Source organism: Dipteris shenzhenensis, chromosome 22 (assembly GCF_047967505.1).
Source record: "Dipteris shenzhenensis isolate YYH24624 ecotype China chromosome 22, Dip_SZ_1.0, whole genome shotgun sequence".
Classification (NCBI taxonomy): Eukaryota; Viridiplantae; Streptophyta; class Polypodiopsida; order Gleicheniales; family Dipteridaceae; genus Dipteris; species Dipteris shenzhenensis.
In genome coordinates this window covers 29,665,591-29,684,043 of record NC_141617.1, presented here as the reverse complement: position 1 = coordinate 29,684,043, position 18,453 = coordinate 29,665,591, and the positions used below count along the sequence as shown (strand labels likewise).

General features: G+C 47.5%; 1 protein-coding gene across 3 annotated transcripts in view; it reads right to left on the bottom strand.

The window, feature by feature from the left end:
* Window positions 1-18,453, bottom strand: part of LOC147887968 (uncharacterized) — a 320,694-nt gene that overhangs the window by 88,645 nt on the left and 213,596 nt on the right. For all 3 annotated transcript variants that reach the window (XM_087393486.1, XM_087393485.1, XM_087393487.1), the window contains exon 12: window positions 7,016-7,090. In XM_087393486.1, the coding sequence (XP_087249612.1) occupies window positions 7,016-7,090 (75 nt within the window). The remainder of the gene's footprint in view (window positions 1-7,015; window positions 7,091-18,453) is intronic.

Genomic DNA, 18,453 nt, shown 5'->3' with positions numbered 1-18,453 from the left:
TACACTTATTTGGGGGCAGTTTTCAGGGGACCGATCTTTACCATGACATATGCAGCACGAGATAGGATTAGTAAAGGGTATGCTTCGTTGGCTCATCTTGAGCGTCAGTGTTTTCAGTCCCACTTTCAGCATCCCGATACGAAATCCCTGCTATTTGACACATTGGTGAGACCAGCTGCGATGTATGCAGCTCCTTTCTGGGCAGGAGACCTTGTCGCTGCAGATTGGAGACAAGTAGAGAGGTTACAGATCATCATGTTCTCTCGGCTCATTAGGGCCAAGGCTACAGTTCCGCACGAGATCATGCTAGCAGAGTTTGGAGCTACTCCCCTCGCATTGGATGCAGCGTTTCAGTCGGTCATGTATTTGCACAGGGTTAGGGAGTTTGGAGACTCAGCAGCAGGCAGAGCTCGGTTGCCATGGTTAGCACTTGCATCTTCTATGGAGTTGGCACGATCTGGGGCCCGATACTGCTGGTACTTCAGACTCACTAGGTGGCTCACATCTCTTGGACTAGACATGGATAGACTGCCTCCCTTCTGATACAGCATAGATGCCCCTCATCTCGAGTTGACTCGCCACGAGCTTAGTCAGGTCACGAGAGCAGACTTGCTGCAGCTTCATACGTACCGCACTTGGATTTATCCCACGCAGCTTCCGACGAAGATGGCCACATATCGTGACCACTTCCTTCGGATCTCAGAGGATGGATTTGTCATTCCACCAGGCTACACAGGTATCCACATGTCCCACTCACTGAGGATTGCCCTTGGCCAGCTTAGAGTCTCTTCGCATCAGCTCGAGATAGAGGCTGGTAGGATGCGACGCATGGAGGATGGACGGCGTCCAGGCCGAGAGACCAGGATCTGCCCTTGTTGCACCATGGGAGAGGTGGAGTCAGAGGAGCACTTCATTTGCAGATGCCCGCTATATTATGAGATCAGAGGGAGATTCCACTGTCTCTTCACGGATGGCTTTGGACCTCTCTCACGAGTGATGGATTATGAGGATCAGCATTGCCTAGCTCTTTATGTCAGGGAGGCCACTATGCTTCGACGACACTACCTCAGAGACCATCAGCACAGACCGGAGCGTGATAGAGCCCAGCCCGATAGAGCTCAGACACACACTATACCAGATGACAGGTATCAGGAGGAGCACGAGGAGGTCAGAGCTCACACAGGACACATGCCTCCACCCTGTGGATGTACATATGAGATGGTTTGTAGACGCCGCAGGATCTTGTTACATAGGGGACGTACTCGCCGCTTCATCTCCAGACGATCCAGGATGATGGCAGCTTTTTGGAGGAGACTTACTCATGGAGATCTCGCCCTACCAGCCGCTCACCTCACTTTTGCTCAGATTTGTACTCTCATAGCAGGAGGCAGAGTCGATGGACAGGATTTCCAGTATTATTTTGGTTCTCAGACTCCGTGATACATGGACTTGTATCTTTGCATTGACATATTGTACTCATCCCCCCATTTTGCACCCAGGGGCGGTTTCCTTGCATCTAGCTTACTTTGTATTTAGGCTCGGATTTGACATTATGTACTTTCACTTGCATTGTATTGCGTAGCACTTAGATGATAGTCGACGATGCCTCTTCTTTGTGGCACGTTGATTTTGTGCTATCTTGTACGCAGAGTTGGCCTTTAGTGGACAATAATACACTTTCTTTCTTTCTTTCTTTCTCTCTCTCTCTCTCTCTCTCTCTCTCTAGGGAGTGATGAATTTATATGAGTCCGTCAGAGGGCGAGTCAGGTATACATTGATGAGATCACATCCTTTGTTGATTTCCTAGGAGGAGACGTCTCCCTATTGGCAGATTTGATGGTACAGATACTACTATATGCTGATGACATAGTCCTTATTTCGTCCTCAGCCTAGGAGTTGCATACACCTGGAGGCCTTTATAGTCAACCTTGGGAAAACCAAGGTTATGATCTTCAACACATCCCAAGCAATGCTTCATTGACATCGATGTCGACATATCAAGGAGAGCCAATGGAGATAGTGCATGTTGGAATATGAAGCCAAAGTGAGTCAAAAATGAGTGTTCTAGGTGTCTAGGGGGTGTTTTATAGTCTAGTGAGTCTTAGACATTCCACGTGTCATATTGGGAGTTATCCCATATACACTATGGATTTCTAGAGTCTAGTGTCACACTATATAGTGTTGTACTTGTCTTGAGTCCTTACACATCAGTCAACATCAAGCTCTTTGGTATCATGTGAGTACTTTTCCATTGCTTTCATTTTCTTTCCATTTCATTTCCATTATGCTTGTTATCTTTCGTTTCCATTCCCAGTGTTAGCTTGCTCCTCTCCCTACCACTATGATCTTTCATGTGGTATCAAAGCCATGTTCCTAGCCCTGCTCTCTCTTTCCCTTTCCCTTCCAAGAGGTTGAGGTGAGGGAGGCCAATGAAGCTACTCTACCTCATCCTCGTTGGAAGGCTGCCCTCTTCTCTCCTTCCTTGAGCTCTCTTCTCCTCATACCCAAGCAACAGGAGCGGACTTGGAGTGATTTACCTCGCCATGAACTAGCCCTTCTTCAGCCCGAAATGCCTCGCCAACAGCTGCTTCTTTTGCCTCACCATCAGCCGCCTGGTAGCCTCGCCTCCAACCGCTCCAGCCCGCTGCAAACAGGCCGTACAGGCCATATGGAACAGTACGGACTGATCTGTACTGCACTAGGGTCGTACAGCAGGCCGTACCAGCCCTCCGTACTGATGTGACATGCCCGCCATTTGCCCCTTTTGCCCGACATTCTCTTGGAGCTGCTGCCTGCAAGTTGGTGCCCGTATTTTTCCCGTCATTCTCTTGGATCTGCTGTCCTTCTACTTATGTCAGCCATGAAGAAGTTCCAGACCTGGCTCCAGCTCATGAAGAACTTACCAAGGTTATCTTTCCATAGTTACACTTGCATTTCTACTCTTTTCCAACCATGGAGTCTTCTAAATAAACTACCATTTCGTTCGAGAAGTTTAATGGTAAGAACTTCCCTACATGGCAAACAAAGATGCGTCTTGTACTTATCAAAGATGGAGTGTGGAATGTTGTGTGTGGCAAGGATTAAAAGCCACAATCAGATGAAAAGAACCTTTGACTCCACTGCTCACGACTTATCGGCTAAGTTTAAAGAATTGTTCGGCAACAAAATCATCAATTCAAAGGTATTCCTCAGACAGGAATTCTTCAAGTTGCAAATGAAGCATGAAGACTCTCTTCTTGCTCACTTGAATCGTATGGAATCCCTTGTCACTCAGCTTGCTAGTCTGAAGACCCCTCTAGGGGAAGATGATCAAGTTGTTGTGCACCTCTTGAGCATTGAGGAAAATTCTTAGTATCGGGAGATCATACCAGCATTGCGTGTGACACAAATGGGTTATCATGATATGGTTGCTATGCTCATTGATCATGAAAGATGGTATGCAGACACTCTAGACTCCACTGTACTGTACTCCAAGGGCAAAGGCAAAGGCAAATTCAAGCCTTTCAAATGCAATCACTGTATGAAGCTTGGTCACACCGAGGATTGCTGCTTCCAGAAGCTTGTGAACCAACACCACAAGAATTATGTCAACTTGGTTGGGGCTGCAACAAGTGAAGACGAAGAAGAAGATGATGCTTTGACATTGACTCATGCTCCTAAATGCCGACATCAGGGATCTATCTCTCTATTCAGAGGTCTATGTACCTAATGATCGGGAGTTTTGTTTCTGATCTATTCTATGTGTACTCTGCCTTGGGTAGTCTCCCAAAAATACTTGTAATAATGAGTCTTGTGTCCTTTAGTCAATAAAGGTTCTCAGCCTTGGATAGTCCTCCTCAAATGATGTGTTATTTCCTTTATGAGTGTGTGGCTTCCTACCTAGTCCTGTTATGAAACCAGGGGGGGATGTATTGTGGGAGCCTTTCTATTGGCTTTGATTGGTCTCTCTATCATGCCTGGCTGAGTTCCAGGATGTTGGTGCATTTCCCAAGACCGATTTGTTGGGTCAAGTAGCCATGCTTCATTTGAGCCTATGAGCTACTTGGGGTGCACAAAGCAGTAGACTCCATCATTGTCATGTTCTGTTCTTGGTTCCATTCCAGTAGTCTCTCACCTTGCCTTCATGGGGGGGTGTTGGAATATGAAGCCAAAGTGAGTCAAAAATGAGTGTTCTAGGTGTCTAGGGGTTGTTTTATAGTGGGGACGAGCATTTTCTGAGCGAAATCTCCCGAGCGTCCGAGCGAAGGAAAAAAAAAGCTTCCAACTATGCATAAATATGGCAAAAATCGATCAGAAGAAAACATAGTTTCACTTAGAAATATGCAAAGTATTATAGCAATGCCTATTTTATACAAAAATCTTTAGGTGAATCTGTAGGAATGGTGAGAGCATAATGGGATGGCTTTTGAAGAAACCCACATGTAGAGTAGACTTCTCTATGAAAATTCCCTTATGATCCTTCTTACAACTTTTACTTAATAGGGGGTGACATTGAAAACCCTCTCTCAACCTATCTTCATGAAAGAGTTTCTTCAAAGAAAACTCATTGAAGCAAGCCATCCAGGTAGTTTCGCCAGCGAAACCCCTTTGAAGCAAGTCTCCCAAGGTAGTTTCGCTGGCGAAACTACCTTGGACAGCACTTTTAAAAGTGACATAACTTTCATATCCAATGTCCAAATATAGTCATTCAACCACTCAAATTGATCGGAACACCCCATTTGAGCACATCTGTGGAGTTATATTTTGGAAAATCTTTCATATATAGTATTAAATATTACATGTATTTTATGAGAGTGATATATAAGCCCAAGTTAATACTTATTTATAGTAATTTAAACTTCTTTAGAAACATGTCCATGAATATGCTATAAAAACACTAAAAAGATATTGCCATATGATATAAATGTGTTAATAAGTAATTATATATGCATAGTATTATTACATTGAGAATGATTATGAGGAATGTTTCTTAAAGGAATCAACACTTTTTTAAGGTAATAATAGGGGTACAAAGGGATGTCTCTAAATAAGAAAATTATGTTGTGTAAAAATGAATGAGTGACTAGTCTGTATATTTTTATGATAAAGGGATCTAGTTCTAGTGAAAATAAAAGTGTAAAAACCATGTTTCCTAAAGAAAAACATTTTTAAAAATCTCTTGAAAAACACGCTCGGATAAACCTGCTCATAGGTTTTTGCTCGTAAAATTGACGCATCCTTTTATAGTCTAGTGAGTCCTAGACATGCCACGTGTCATATTGGGAGTTATCCCATATACACTATGGCTTTCTGGAGTCTAGTGTCACACTATATAGTATTGTACTTGTCTTGAGTCCTTACACATCAGTCAACATCAAGCTCTTTGGTATCATGTGAGTACTTGTCCATTGCTTTCATTTTCTTTCCATTTCATTTCCATTATGCTTGTTATCTTTCCTTTCCATTCCTAGTGTTAGCTTGCTCCTCTCCCTACCACTATGATCTTTCAGTGCAATCATATACGTACCTAGGGGTAGTATTCACGGGACCAGTCTTCACGATAACCCATGCCCCCAGAGCATGACTCAGACGAGGGAAGGGTGCCCTGGCCCGATTAGAGAGACAGTGCTTCCAGGCGCATTTCTAGGACCCACCAATGAAGGGTTGGCTTTTTTACACTCTCGTGAGACCGACTGCCATATATGCAAGTAGAGTTCGCCATGATACCTCTCCAAGTGGACGCTCTCTTCCACAGACCGCGACTTTTCCCCACAGAGTTTGGGCCCTACCTCAGTGTAGACTACTGAGACTGGCACTATAGTCATCCCGACGACTGACAAAGAGAGGTTTCGATACAGCATGGTATGCGCGGGTGTCCACATGGTTTGATAGCCACGGTATCCAGATGGATAGGCTCCCTCTGGTTCAGTACAACATGGATGCACCTCTGGAGCTCATTCCACATGATGAGATTAACCATATCATACGGTTAGACCTTCTCCAACTCCACACATCTCGGGCTTGGGGGGGAATCAAGAGTTCCCCACCAAGACCCAATTCTATCATGAATCTCACACGCCTTGCGGGATTGCTATAGGACAGATAAAAGTCTCGTCCCACCAGTTGAGAATTGAGGCAAGGAGAGCGGCCGGCATACCTAGAGAGTAGCGGGTCTGTAGACTGTGCACGATGGGGGAGGTCAAGACAGAGGAGCATTTTCTATGTGTCTGTCCGGCCTACTATGAGATCCGAGGGCGATACCCTAATACAAAGATACAAGAGAGAGCACCCCCGTCACCGCCGCAGGAGATAGCTTGGTAGACACAGATACGTGAGCTCTTTGCATCACATCAGAGGGCCATCAAGGAGCTGGGTTATATAGAGCCTACACATGTACTTGGAGCTATGGTTCTGAGCAATACTTGATTGCTTTTTTCCTACTATTTGGTACTAGCCTTTTGCATTTTTAGCACTTAGCACTCAGCAAGGGCCTTAGTGACCCCTTTGCTTCAGCCCACAGTGGCTTGTATGGGTTACATATATTTTGTACCTTGTCTCATAGACCCACGAGGTCTCCTGAAGACGTTAATACATCTCTCTCTCTCTCTCTCTCTCTCTCTCTCTCTCTCTCTCCCTCTCTCTCTATTTGTGTCTCTCTCTCTGTGTGTGTGCGCGCGGTACGTATGTGCACGTGCGTAAGGGAAATGCCAAGTGCGCACATGCACACACACACACATAGGCGCACACAGAGGATTAAACACTCAATATTAGTATCAAGAATTGCCCTTAAGGTACTTAATGGAAGGATTTGCAAAACACTTTCTTTGTGCTACATCTCTTTAACTAATGTTGAAACAATACAGGATCATTGTTGAAAATTGTAGAAAGTTCATTGACACAAGTGAATGATCATAGTTTGACCTCCAAAAAAAAGGGTAAAAGATTTGCTTCTTTTAAACATAGGAGTGTATGAAGCATTCACTTATCATGGCCCCTTGTGTCTTTAAGATTGGGGAGGGAAAGTGTGAGTTTAAACCTCAGGCTTAACACCAACAGTGGAGGCACCTTCTAGAATGTAGAAGACCAAGTCCTCCGGATCGGCACCTTTACACTACAAAATGTAAATCAAAATGTGAACGATAGTAAAAATGGAGTTTTGAGGATTAAATTGGAAACTTGACCTCTGCTTGCAAAATAGGAACCTCAACATTCCTATATTTGAGATACAATTCAAATTTCAATAAAAAAAGCTGACTTTAGAGAAAAGGAACAAAAATGTAACACACGTCATTCAGCACTACCCAAGTACCTAATCTCTTAAAGCAAATAGAGATTGGGAAATTTAATATATAAGAAATTCTTTTTTTACAAAAATAAGACTTCCATTAAGTATGAACAAAACCTGCAAGAGCAAGATCGAATCGGAAATACATCATGCAATGCATGAGGAAAAATGCTCCTCAGAATGAGGTGGAAAACAACCAAGGTTGAGGCTGAAAGTGTCATCTCAACCCTACAGTAGGCTCAAAGAAGAAGGGGGAGCCCCTCCATTCTCTACAAAACATAGCCCTCCTAGCAGAAGCTCCCTGAGAGGACCCCTGCATGCTCGCCCAAATGCCCATAAGTGTATTCATAGTGTCAATCCATATATTGGCCAAACTGTGAGAAGGGTGAACTTGGGATCCATCCAATGCCTCTGTGCATCTGGCTCTCCAAATATGCCACACTGCAATACTTGCTAGTATCTCCCAAGAAAAAGCCACAGAGGCATGCACAACTCTAAAAGGTGAGGCAAGAACATCCTCAAAAGAGAGAGGCAAGCGAGCTCCAAGTCTTGAAGAAGGGGGAAACGTACAAAAGTAATGAAAATCCTAGCTATCTCCCTCCAAATAATCCTCTCCTGTTTGCAATCCCATAAGCAATGCTGAATCGACTCCACAACAGAAAGGCAATGAGGACAAGTAGGTTTGGCTCCGAGCCTAGATCTCCACAGGTTAACCGCAACCCCACCATGAATAGAAAGCCAAAAGAAAAGAGTGATTTTTCTATTCTCGAGGGATTTTCAAAGTCTCTTCCAAAAGTTCTTCTATAGGTCAGCAGAAATCTCAAACCCCTCCCAATGAGGAGCTCTAAAGTGCCTCCAACCTCTACAAGTCAACTGAAATCTCTAGGCATTGCTATAAGTGTAACGAAAGAAGGGGAGGCTCTACAGCCTCTACAACTTAGGGGTAATCTCATGGCATTTAACCAAAGAAGGGGAGGCTCTCCTCTCTCGGTGCCCTTCATCGATCCACTCCCACTCCCCGGGATCCCATTGCAAGAACTTTATGGGAACACCCCCATAAAGCCACAATCTCCAAGCACCCAGGGTGATAAGATGCAGGTGGAGGTCTATGTACCACTCTGAGTCTGAACTATGCTCCACAAACCAACAATCCTGATTGGCTGAAATGCAACCTCTAATAAGACATCATCCGTTGATCTAAATAGCCTGCCTCCCATAAGGACATAAAAAACCAAGGCATCCTCATCTACACCATGAAAAGCAATAACCTATAGAGGAGTGTCTGCTCTCGTGAAAGCTCCCATCCAAGTGGAATATGAAATGGGCATATAATCTGTGTCCATCCAATCCACTGAAATGGCTGCATCAATTTGCTGAATTCTACTTGCACTCCCTCTGAGATTGCTTACTAACTGAGCCTTACAATCCTCTGTAATATTTTTGAAATATTTTAGGATCCCATAGTAGATATAGGGCCACCCTCCCACCTGAACCGCTGCATGTAGTGAGAGGTACCAAGTGCTCTACCGTTCTCATCAAGTATGCTATCATTCCACATGGCGGGCTGCCTATCAATCTTCACGAGAGGAAGGAGGAACTCTCTGAAGGATACTCTTGAAGCTAGCCCAAGCCTTCAAGATAGCAGCCATAAGAGGGGAAGAAGGAGACCTAAGGTGGGCTGAAGTAAAAATCCATCTGGTACTATCCATCTAGTCTCCTTCCGAAATAGGTATACAAGACTATATGCTGCGAATAAAAAAGTCCTTCCAAAAATCATGCCCAGACATAAGTCCCCTCACCACCACCTTGCAGAGCAAGGCCTTGCATTGTAAATTTGGATCTATAATGTTGTGGCTCCCTTCCCGTGTGGGGAGAATCAAGGTCTCCCAACTATAACATCCGATGTGCCATCAAGTCCACTCCATAAAAGGCTCTTATAGGTCTCTTGAGTTGAGTGGTAAATCCCTCGAATGGCACCATCAAGAGCATACAAACCAAGTCATGGCCAACAAAACCTGGTTAACCACCACTGCTCTAGAGGCAAGGTCAAGCTTGGATGAACTCCCAAAAAGGAGCTTTTTCCTTATACTCTCCAAGACAGGAGCAAACTGTTGTGATGGAGAGATACCCGTATCGACCTGCACCCCAAATACATGACGGGAACACCTCTCTCAATCCAAGTGAAGCCAATATCATTCCCCCAATCCAAGGTATTCTCGTCATTGATCCAAAATCCATTGGATTTATGCCAATTGATGTGTGCTCCGCTAGGCACTACAAAATAAATCCAAGGCTATTCTGAAAGAAGTAAGCATCTGTGGTGTGGCATCCAAAAAAACAACGGTTTCATCTGCTAGGTCACTATCTAGAAGCACTTCTTCCAGTCTAAGGGAAAGTCTCAGGCTCAAAATATCAGCTTGAGATCTTATGTAGACAAACAAAAAGAGAAAAGGAGCTAGAGGACATTCCTGGCAGACTGATCTAGAAATCTAGAACCTCTCTCTCCTGATCCTGCGAATAAGCACCTGGTTGTGGGCTCATCTGTATAAGGAGAAATCCCCTCCAATCCATGCATCTATAAATCCAAAGTGCAGAAGGGTGCCCTCCAACAGTCCCAATCTACCCTATCATCATAATCTTTCTCAAAATCCAAGAGTGGAATGGCCAGAGCCTCTGGCCACTATGCATAGCCCACTCAAAAGCTTTCCAAAATGAGAAGATATTATAAAAAATGCTTGCGTGATTCACGATGCCCGTCTGCGTATCACGAATAAAATATAGAAGTATGGGCCGTAAACGTAGGCTGGTTTCTTTAGCCAAGATTTTGTAGAAAGAGCCCAAAAGAATAATAGGCAACCATTGAGACAGTAAATTTCTGCTACCCCCCTTTGGAAAAAGATGAATGAGACTGTGTGTAAGTGAGTCCGGCATCTCACCAGGGTCCCTAATGCCCTAAAGGGCTGAGGTAATGTGATCCCCCCAATCTTATCCCAAAAAGTAATAAAGGAGGAGGGAGTAAGCCCATCCGAGCTCGGGCACTTTCCCTTGTGAAGGGCAAGAAGCGCAGTCCTGAATTCTATGTTGGTTGGCGAAAGTTGCATGAGACTCGTATATCTGGTTTCACCAACATAGGCATACACTACCAAATAGAGTATTTGGCATCATCTCTGGCCTGTGTATCAGGATATGCAGTGACGAGGGAGGCATTAAAAAACTGTAGTTATGCGCATGACGGTATCAGACTCTGTCTGCAAAACCTCAATAAGCTGCGAGACACTCTCCCTACTATGTCTAGGGCCAAGAGTAGGGAAAAGTGTTTAGTGAATCTACCTCTCATCTGAGTCCAAAATCACTCACGTGCATGAAATGCATACTCTACTCTTTGATCTAACAATATCTACTAATGAGTCCTTGCTACAAGGCCGTTTCTGCTCTTCCATCTGCAAGCTTGCCAGTTGCTGGCAAATATGAATCTCGTGTCTGAGAATGTCATGTCTCCTAGTGCTAGTGACTGAATGATGAAAATCACTAACACCAATGAGGGCTGCAGCCACATGTGGAGGGGACGGCACTCCACGCTGCACGTGAGAAACCCAAATCTGCAAAGCTGTCTCTGTGAGGTCCTCCTCTGCATAAAAGGCATTTGGAATCCTGAGACTAGCATAACATACTCTCAAACGAGGCTCTGCAATCATCAATACCACGAGAAAGTGATCTGAAGTGGATACCCCAATGGAAATGCATACTAACCCACCTCTATGTAGAGCCCAACCATCAACATAAAATCTATAAATCCGTGCATGAATAGGCATCTGCGGCCTCCTGTTTAACCACAAAAATAGGAGTGACTGGCTACGTGTGAAAGGCATCATCAAACCATGCATCTCTTCTAGTGAACCGAAAAAGAAAGGTATCCCAAGTTGCTCTCTCCAAGGAGTGAACGCCACCCTCTCTACCCCCTTTCTTGTCTAAGGGCAACTCCGCCATATTAAAGTCACCTCCAATAACCCATGAATCTGTAATGGGGGCCCAAGAGAGTAGCTAAGGACATGATCCCATCTATTAACTCCGAGGCGTAAAGGTTGAGAAAGCCAACCTTACCAACTGTAGGTGACCAAAAAGTGTAACCGGAGAACATTCAGTGAATACCTCTCTTGATAAAAATATAAAGGATACCTACAGGCCAAACCTTGCGGAAATGCTCTCACCTTATCCTGCTAGATGGATAAGGTTGGTTGCCGGGGGAGCTTGATGGCTTCCTATCACCAAATTGGTAGCGCGTGACTCAGATGATCCAAGGAGTGATGCTGGACCCCGTCTCCCAAACACGAAGGCAAAGGGCATGAGCGGGAAGGAGGTGTTGCATCTTGTGCCTCTATGTTGAGGACCCAGCTAGCCCTACTCATATGGGACAAAACCACTCACTTAGATCCCTCTAGATCTTCTAAGAGGCTAGCTCTCCCATAACCAAAGGCGCTACCATGCCCCCTCTTTCCCTGTCAATACTGGAACTGGATCAATGGTCCAGTCCTTGCCCAAGCCGGCCCACTACTCTGATCTGCTACCAGTCTAACGAATCCAATGCCTCGTAGACTCCGCAGTCCTCCACAATGTTACGCTGAAAAAGGCCCCCACTCTGTATATTCTGCATCAAAAGGATCCAAGGGTTTTTTATAAAACAAAATCTAGAGAGGCACCCTGGTCCTAGAAAACTATTCATAACAATGAGAGGGGTCCGAGACACTGTGCAGTCCCTCTCACCATGCCTCTAGGATCACAATGTCGATCTCCGCCATCTAGGTGCCTACTCCCCTCAAATGAGAGGGTGACCGACCATGTGTCTCTGTCTCTGCGTACGTGGCTCCAAGCCCCAAAAGAATTGGCTGGGCCACTATCCCACTAAGCCGATTCGATGTGCGCCCTCTTCCATAGCATGAGTCCCTTTTAGTGTCAAACAAACAAAACTCGATGAGTGGCCACCGCTCAAACTCCTTCCAACACCTAAGACTGGCCCGAATAAGTGTTGTGAAACATTATGGAGGCTCCTCATCAGGGCAGCCTTTGAAAAAATTCCACCTGTGGGAATATTGCCATTGACCTCCTATATGGGGTGTGTTCCTAAGTGAAGCAAGAGCTTCTAGGGCACAGAGCCTGAGGTGATGAGCATACCACCATCTTGTCTAGGAAGGATTGCTCTACATCTCAGGATCAATTATGTGAAGTCCTCCTTGCGCCAGGGACGGATCAGTGTCTACCAAGTGACCCTGGCTCTAGAGTTCCTTGTACCATCCGAACCTAACCACAAGAACCACAAGAAATTGCACACTAGGTGCGTAAGCTAAGCCATACAAACTCTATGAAAACACCAACAAGAGGCTATATACCAAGCTATAGCCAGGAGGACGTGGTTGGCTACGAGGGCCCAGCCTCCTAGAGAGAGTTTTGTTTTTAAAAAAATACTTCCATTAAGTATGAATAAAACCCACAAGAGCAAGCTCAAGGCGAAAATACATCATGCAATGCATGAGAAAAAACTCCTCAAAAATAGGTAGAAAATAGCCAAGGTTGAGGTTGGAAATGCCACCTCAAAGAGAAGAGGGGGAGCCCCTCCATTCCTGGAGGAAAATAGCCCTCTTAACAAAAGCTGCCCGAGAGGATTCTTGCATACTCGTCCAAATGGCCATCAGTGTATGTATAGTGTCTGTCCATATACTAGACAAAGTGTGGGAGGGGTGAATATGGGATCCATCCAAAGCCTCTGTGCATCTGGCTCTTAAAATATGCCATGTGAAAGCAGCTGCGAGCTAAGCTCCCCGTGAGCTCCTGCTAAGCCGCCGTGCCCCCCCTAGCTACCCCGCTGCCTCACCCCGTCCGCCTCCCTCTGCTCCCCCTCTAAACGCCCTCACCCTCTCAACCTCCCCGTTTTCTCCCGCCTCTTCTGCTTCCACCGCCCCTTCAGCTCCAGCCTCCTTGCTCCTTCTGCTGCCCCCCTCTGCCTGCTTCGCCCCCTTCGCCTACTGCGCCCCCCCAGCCCTGCCCACTTCCGCCACCTCCATCTCCGCCACCTCCGCCAGCCCTGCCCACTCCCTCCACCTCCATCTCCGCCTCCATTTCCTCCACCTACGCCCCCCGCCACCTCCGCCTCTTCCGCCCCCGCGTCCTCCTCCTCTCCCCCATCGGCTCCCCTCCCTCTCCCGCCTCCTCTCCGCTCTCTTGCCCTCTCATTACCTCTTTTTCTCCCTCCTTGCCTTCTCGCCCTCCCTCCTCCTCCGCCTCCCGCCCTCCTTCTTTCATTTCTATACTTGCCCCCTCCTTCACCCCGCCTTGCCTCCGCCTCCCCCTTTGACCCTTTTCTTCCTCACCCTCCCTTTCTTCTTCCTCCCTGCAGCGGGAGCACTTGTGCTTGTTAAGGCGAAAGAAGAACCTTGGTGGTGACCCTTGGTCTGGCCAGAGGGGCTCTATGGCAGCACCCTCGAATCCCACAGCTGCCGTTAAGGTTCTTCTTTCCCCAGCTGACAAGCAACACGTATAGCAGGCAATTCAGTCCCTCCAAGACACGATGCTTGTGGGTAGAATTGTGGGCCTCATGCCTACATGGAGACAGGTGCATGGATCCAGGCGAGCTTGGCATTAGAGGGAGACCACATTCAGGAGGTCACCATCTATAGACGAGGCGTTTTTCTCATCCAGCTGAGCTCCCCCTACACTACCTTAACACTTGTGGAGCAAAGCCCCATCCTCCTTGGCTCGCATCTTGTCTACCTCTTTCCCTGGTATCATGGATTCACAGTGGAGGACATGGATACGAAACATCATGTTCCATATTTTCCGGTCACACTCCGTTTCCCAGGGCTCCCCAAGGAGTATCGTGCCATCCTCCCTTCCATTGGTCGAGCATTTGGCACAGTGCTCGAGTCCCCGCGAGAGTCGGCCGCCTCAGTTCTAACAGATGATGGAGTTCCTAGGATCAGGCTGGTGGTTGAGAGCCCAGAGTCCCTCCCAGAGCTGATCCCTTCTCGAGACCCTGGAAGGGGGCACACTTCGCCAAAGGGTGGAGATCTCCGCGTTACCAGGCCAATGTCTTCGGTGCAAACAGATGGGTCACCTCGCGAGAGATTGCCCCTGTGGCCTCCCTCGTGCACCTCCCCCACCTCCTCCGCAGAGAAGGCAGAGTCAGCAGGCCCGAGTTCAGCGCCCTCTCAGGCAGGAGCAGCAAGAGTCTTAGACCCCATGGGTTACCCCCTCAGCAGGGGATTGGACACAGGTTAAAAAGAAAAAGAAACAAAGTAAGCAGGCCCGCAAACACTGCAGGCAAAGGGCCAATCGCAGAGAGAGGGATAGGGTTGACTGAGAGGCCTCGAAGGAGGATCAGTAGGAGCCACCTCCTCTAGCGGCAGGGGCCACCGCCGCTCTGCCTATCCTCCAGCTTCGGAGGTTCAGCCTCCGAACCCACCCTTGCAGCAGCGGCGAGCCCCAGGAGCTCCAGACGTAGTGATGGCGGAAGCTCCAGTCGCTAGTTTGATGAGGACTGCGGAGGAGCCGATCCAGAACCCTGGCGAGCTAGATCAGCAGGGGGGACTTGATGTCGTTCTTATCCCTCCTCCTCCTCCCCCTCCCCCTCCCCCCCAGACCCAGCCCCCTCCTCATCTTCACTTCCCCCTCCCCCTCCAGGGTCCCCCCCCCCCCCCCCCCTCAGCCCCCCCTGCTATAGTCACCCTCACCACCCGCCCCCCTCCCTCTATCCCCCGCGTCCCCACCGCTCCCTCTCCTACTGTCCCCCTCTCCACTTCAACAGCAGGTTCTTCTGCTTCGACACCCCTACCAGCTGGCAAGGGAATGATGACACCCCCTTCTGCCTCCTCATCGCAATAGCAGGCTCGTTCAGGGAGGGATCCTGAGGGACGAGGCTCGTCTTCCTAGTCAGCGGCCCCTAACCTCCAGCCTGGGCGTCCCTTACCACGGGACTTCTGGAGGTTAGGACCCGGGAACTATCTGGAGGTTCCGGACTCTTATCCTCTACCATTGGAGGTAACGCTCATGGTCCTTCATCCCCGAAAGGGGGGTTTGATCAGTGCAGTGGGATCTTCGACACACCCCGTTTGAAGATTTTTGTTTGCCTCCATAGGGGTGGAGAAATGGTCCCCGAAGGTGTTTGATGCTATTTTGGGGAATTAGATTACACTCATGATGGATGAGTGTATGGGGCCACATGGACTAGACCTTTAGGCTAGAGGCAAAGGTGGAGCAGATGTTGGCACTATTGGTGTATGCACTCCCTCATGGGGGGGCTACGTGATAGACAAAGGATAGTGATTGGTCCATTCGGTAGGTTGATACGCTGGCCAATGCATGAGTGTTGCTACAGACTTGGCGTGTGACTATGAGCATCTCGGTGTTGGTTGTTCTAGAGAGATCGGTGCATGGGAAGGCGGTGACTTCGAGCGGTTGCAGCTATACATACTTGCTGGCGATGCATCTCTACTTCTTCTTGTCGAGGCCACAGGCCTGCTGTGTCTGTAGCTGCTAGTAGGTGTCGTAGGCAGAGTCGTGTCTTACACAGAGTTTGGTCATAGACCATTTTTTGTAAGGCAACAACAAGCTCAGTAGAGATGAGCTGCCCAAACCTATGCGTCATATTTTGATTGTCTTTAGAGTTATATTCATGAAATATATTTCGTCATTTCATGTGGGTTTCTTATAAGTTCTTTGCTCAGATAAATACGTGATAGTTAAGAGTCGAAATCTACATTTGGTATTAGAGCAAGAACGGTTTGTGAAGAAGTTCGTCATGGATTCTATGAAGAAGGACAAAGCGGGTTCAGGAGCAATTGTGCAATTCGACGGACGTAACTTTCCTTACTGGCAGTTAGCAACACGCCTATATCTTATGCAAAAAGGACTCTGGGGCGTGGCAGCTGGTACAGAGAAGAAACCTAAAGGTGGAGAAAATGAAGCTGAGAAGGTTCCAGTCTGGGAAACTAAGAACGAGAAAGCCATCAAGATTATAGGACAAGCACTGGGCTCAGAATACTTTCATCATATTGATGTTGGAAAGACTGCAGCAGAGAACTGGGTTATTCTTGAGACAGTGTTCGGTGTATGCATGAAACATTCGAAAGCCTTATTGAAGCAAGAACTTTTTGATTTGAAAATGGAGGAAGGAGAGAATTTGGGTGTCTTTTTGAATCGCATGCAGTCTCTCCTGAAGCAAATCAGCGATGTTGGGTCCAGAGTAGAAGATGAAGATAAGAAGGCCATCCTTCTAGAGAGCCTACCTCGATTGTGTAGCCATGCTATTGAGTGAAGAGAAGCGTAAAGAAACATCTTCTTTGCCTGGTGAACATGCATATGTTGCAAGTGACAAGAGAAAAATTTCGAGAGAAGCCAAGGAAGAAGGCCGTTTATGCTACTACTGTGGGAAGTTGGGACATGCTGAGAGGTTCTGCTTTAAGAAACAAAAAGACGAGGAGCAGAAGAGCTTACGAGATAAAGCTTGTATTGCGGCTGAGTCTTCTTCAGAATTTGCTGGTTTAGTTTCAGAGAATGTCTCAAATAAAGATTGGGCGTTTTAGATCAAGAGCGTGTTGAGGAGTTACCTATGTGGTAACTGTGTCAGATGATCAAGGAGGTCATGTATTAGATGCTCTTGGTAGGTTCAGTTTATTTCTCTGTTTGTTTGTGTTGTCTGCTCCCCATTTCGGTTGTGGGGGGGGATTGTTGGCACTATTGGTGTATGCACTCCCTCATGGGGGGGCTACGTGATAGACAAAGGACAGTGATTGGTCCATTTGATAGGTTGATACGCTGGCCAATGCATGAGTGTTGCTAGACACTTGGCGTGTGACTATGAGCATCTCGGTGCTGGTTGTTCTAGAGAGATTGGTGCATGGGAAGGCGGTGACTTTGAGCGGTTGCAGCTATATATACTTGCTGGCAACGCATCTCTACTTGTCGAGGCCACGGGCCTGTTGTGTCTGTAGCTACTAGTAGGTGTCGTAGGCAGAGTCGTGTCTTACACAGAGTTAAGTCATAGATCATTTTTTGTAAGGCAACAACAAGCTTGGTAGAGATGAACTGCCCAAATCTCTGTGTCATAATGAAATATATTTCGTCATTTCATGTGGGTTTCTTATAAGTTCTTTGCTCAGATAAATACGTGATAGTTAAGAGTCAAAATCTATAGCAGGCACACCTCTGGCCCCTCCAGAAGTGTGCGGAGCTATTCAGGGTGGAAGCCTCCTTCATGATGAAGTAGGCACGGAAGATCGGTATTGAGCCGGTATCCACACTAGTACGGCGACGCACAGATACTGACTCCCCAACGTGCAGGCAGCACCGCCCGGCCTTTTGGAGGAGGCTGTTAGAGTGTCTTCTGGATGTAGACTCTTGGATTGTTGGAGGTGACTTCAACAACCTGGAGTTTCCGGATGTAGACTCCTGGATTGTTGGAGGTGACTTCAACAACCTGGAGTTTGGGGAAGACAAGCACGGCGAAGCCTCTTTTTCTAAGATGCCAGTAGCAGAGCGTAGCACTTGGGAGCAGTTCATTTTCATGATCAGTGGCAGAGACCCGTGGAGAGAGCCAGATTTCAGCAGGACACCTGGCAGCCTTCTCTTCTCCTTTGGACAGAGGAGACACGATGGATTGCTAGAGAGACTAGACCATTTCTATGTTGGGGACTGAGGCGCATCTACCGGGATTCTGGCAGGTACCACGGTATCAGACCACTCTCCGGTGGTACGTCACTTGGATCAGCCCCGCCGAGGTCTTCCCCAGAAGGGGGTCTGCATTCCAGAGTACCTCCTGTAGGACGAGGAGATTCGGCAGATCATGGCAGGGATTTGGGAGCAGTCAGAGACGGCACCGTGTGAGGGCTGGGCTACGTGGGTGGCCGATGCGATTCAGAGGAGCAGTGGAGCTGCAGGCTCACGCCCTTCGGCGGAGGAGTACCCTTCAGGAGCGAGAGCGGGCTTTGAGGAGAGACCTTGCCTCCATCGAGAGGCTCAGGGAGTAGGACCCAGTGTCTCAGTGGCTTAGTGGCAGATTTGAGAGCGCTCGGTCTCGAGCTCCAGGACATGGAGGTGCGGCGGGCTGAGTTCTCCTATCATTCCCTCCCGAGCCCGATGGGTGTAGCAGAGGGACCGGATGACGAAGCAGCAGTTCTTTCAGACCACTGGGCCCCGATCGG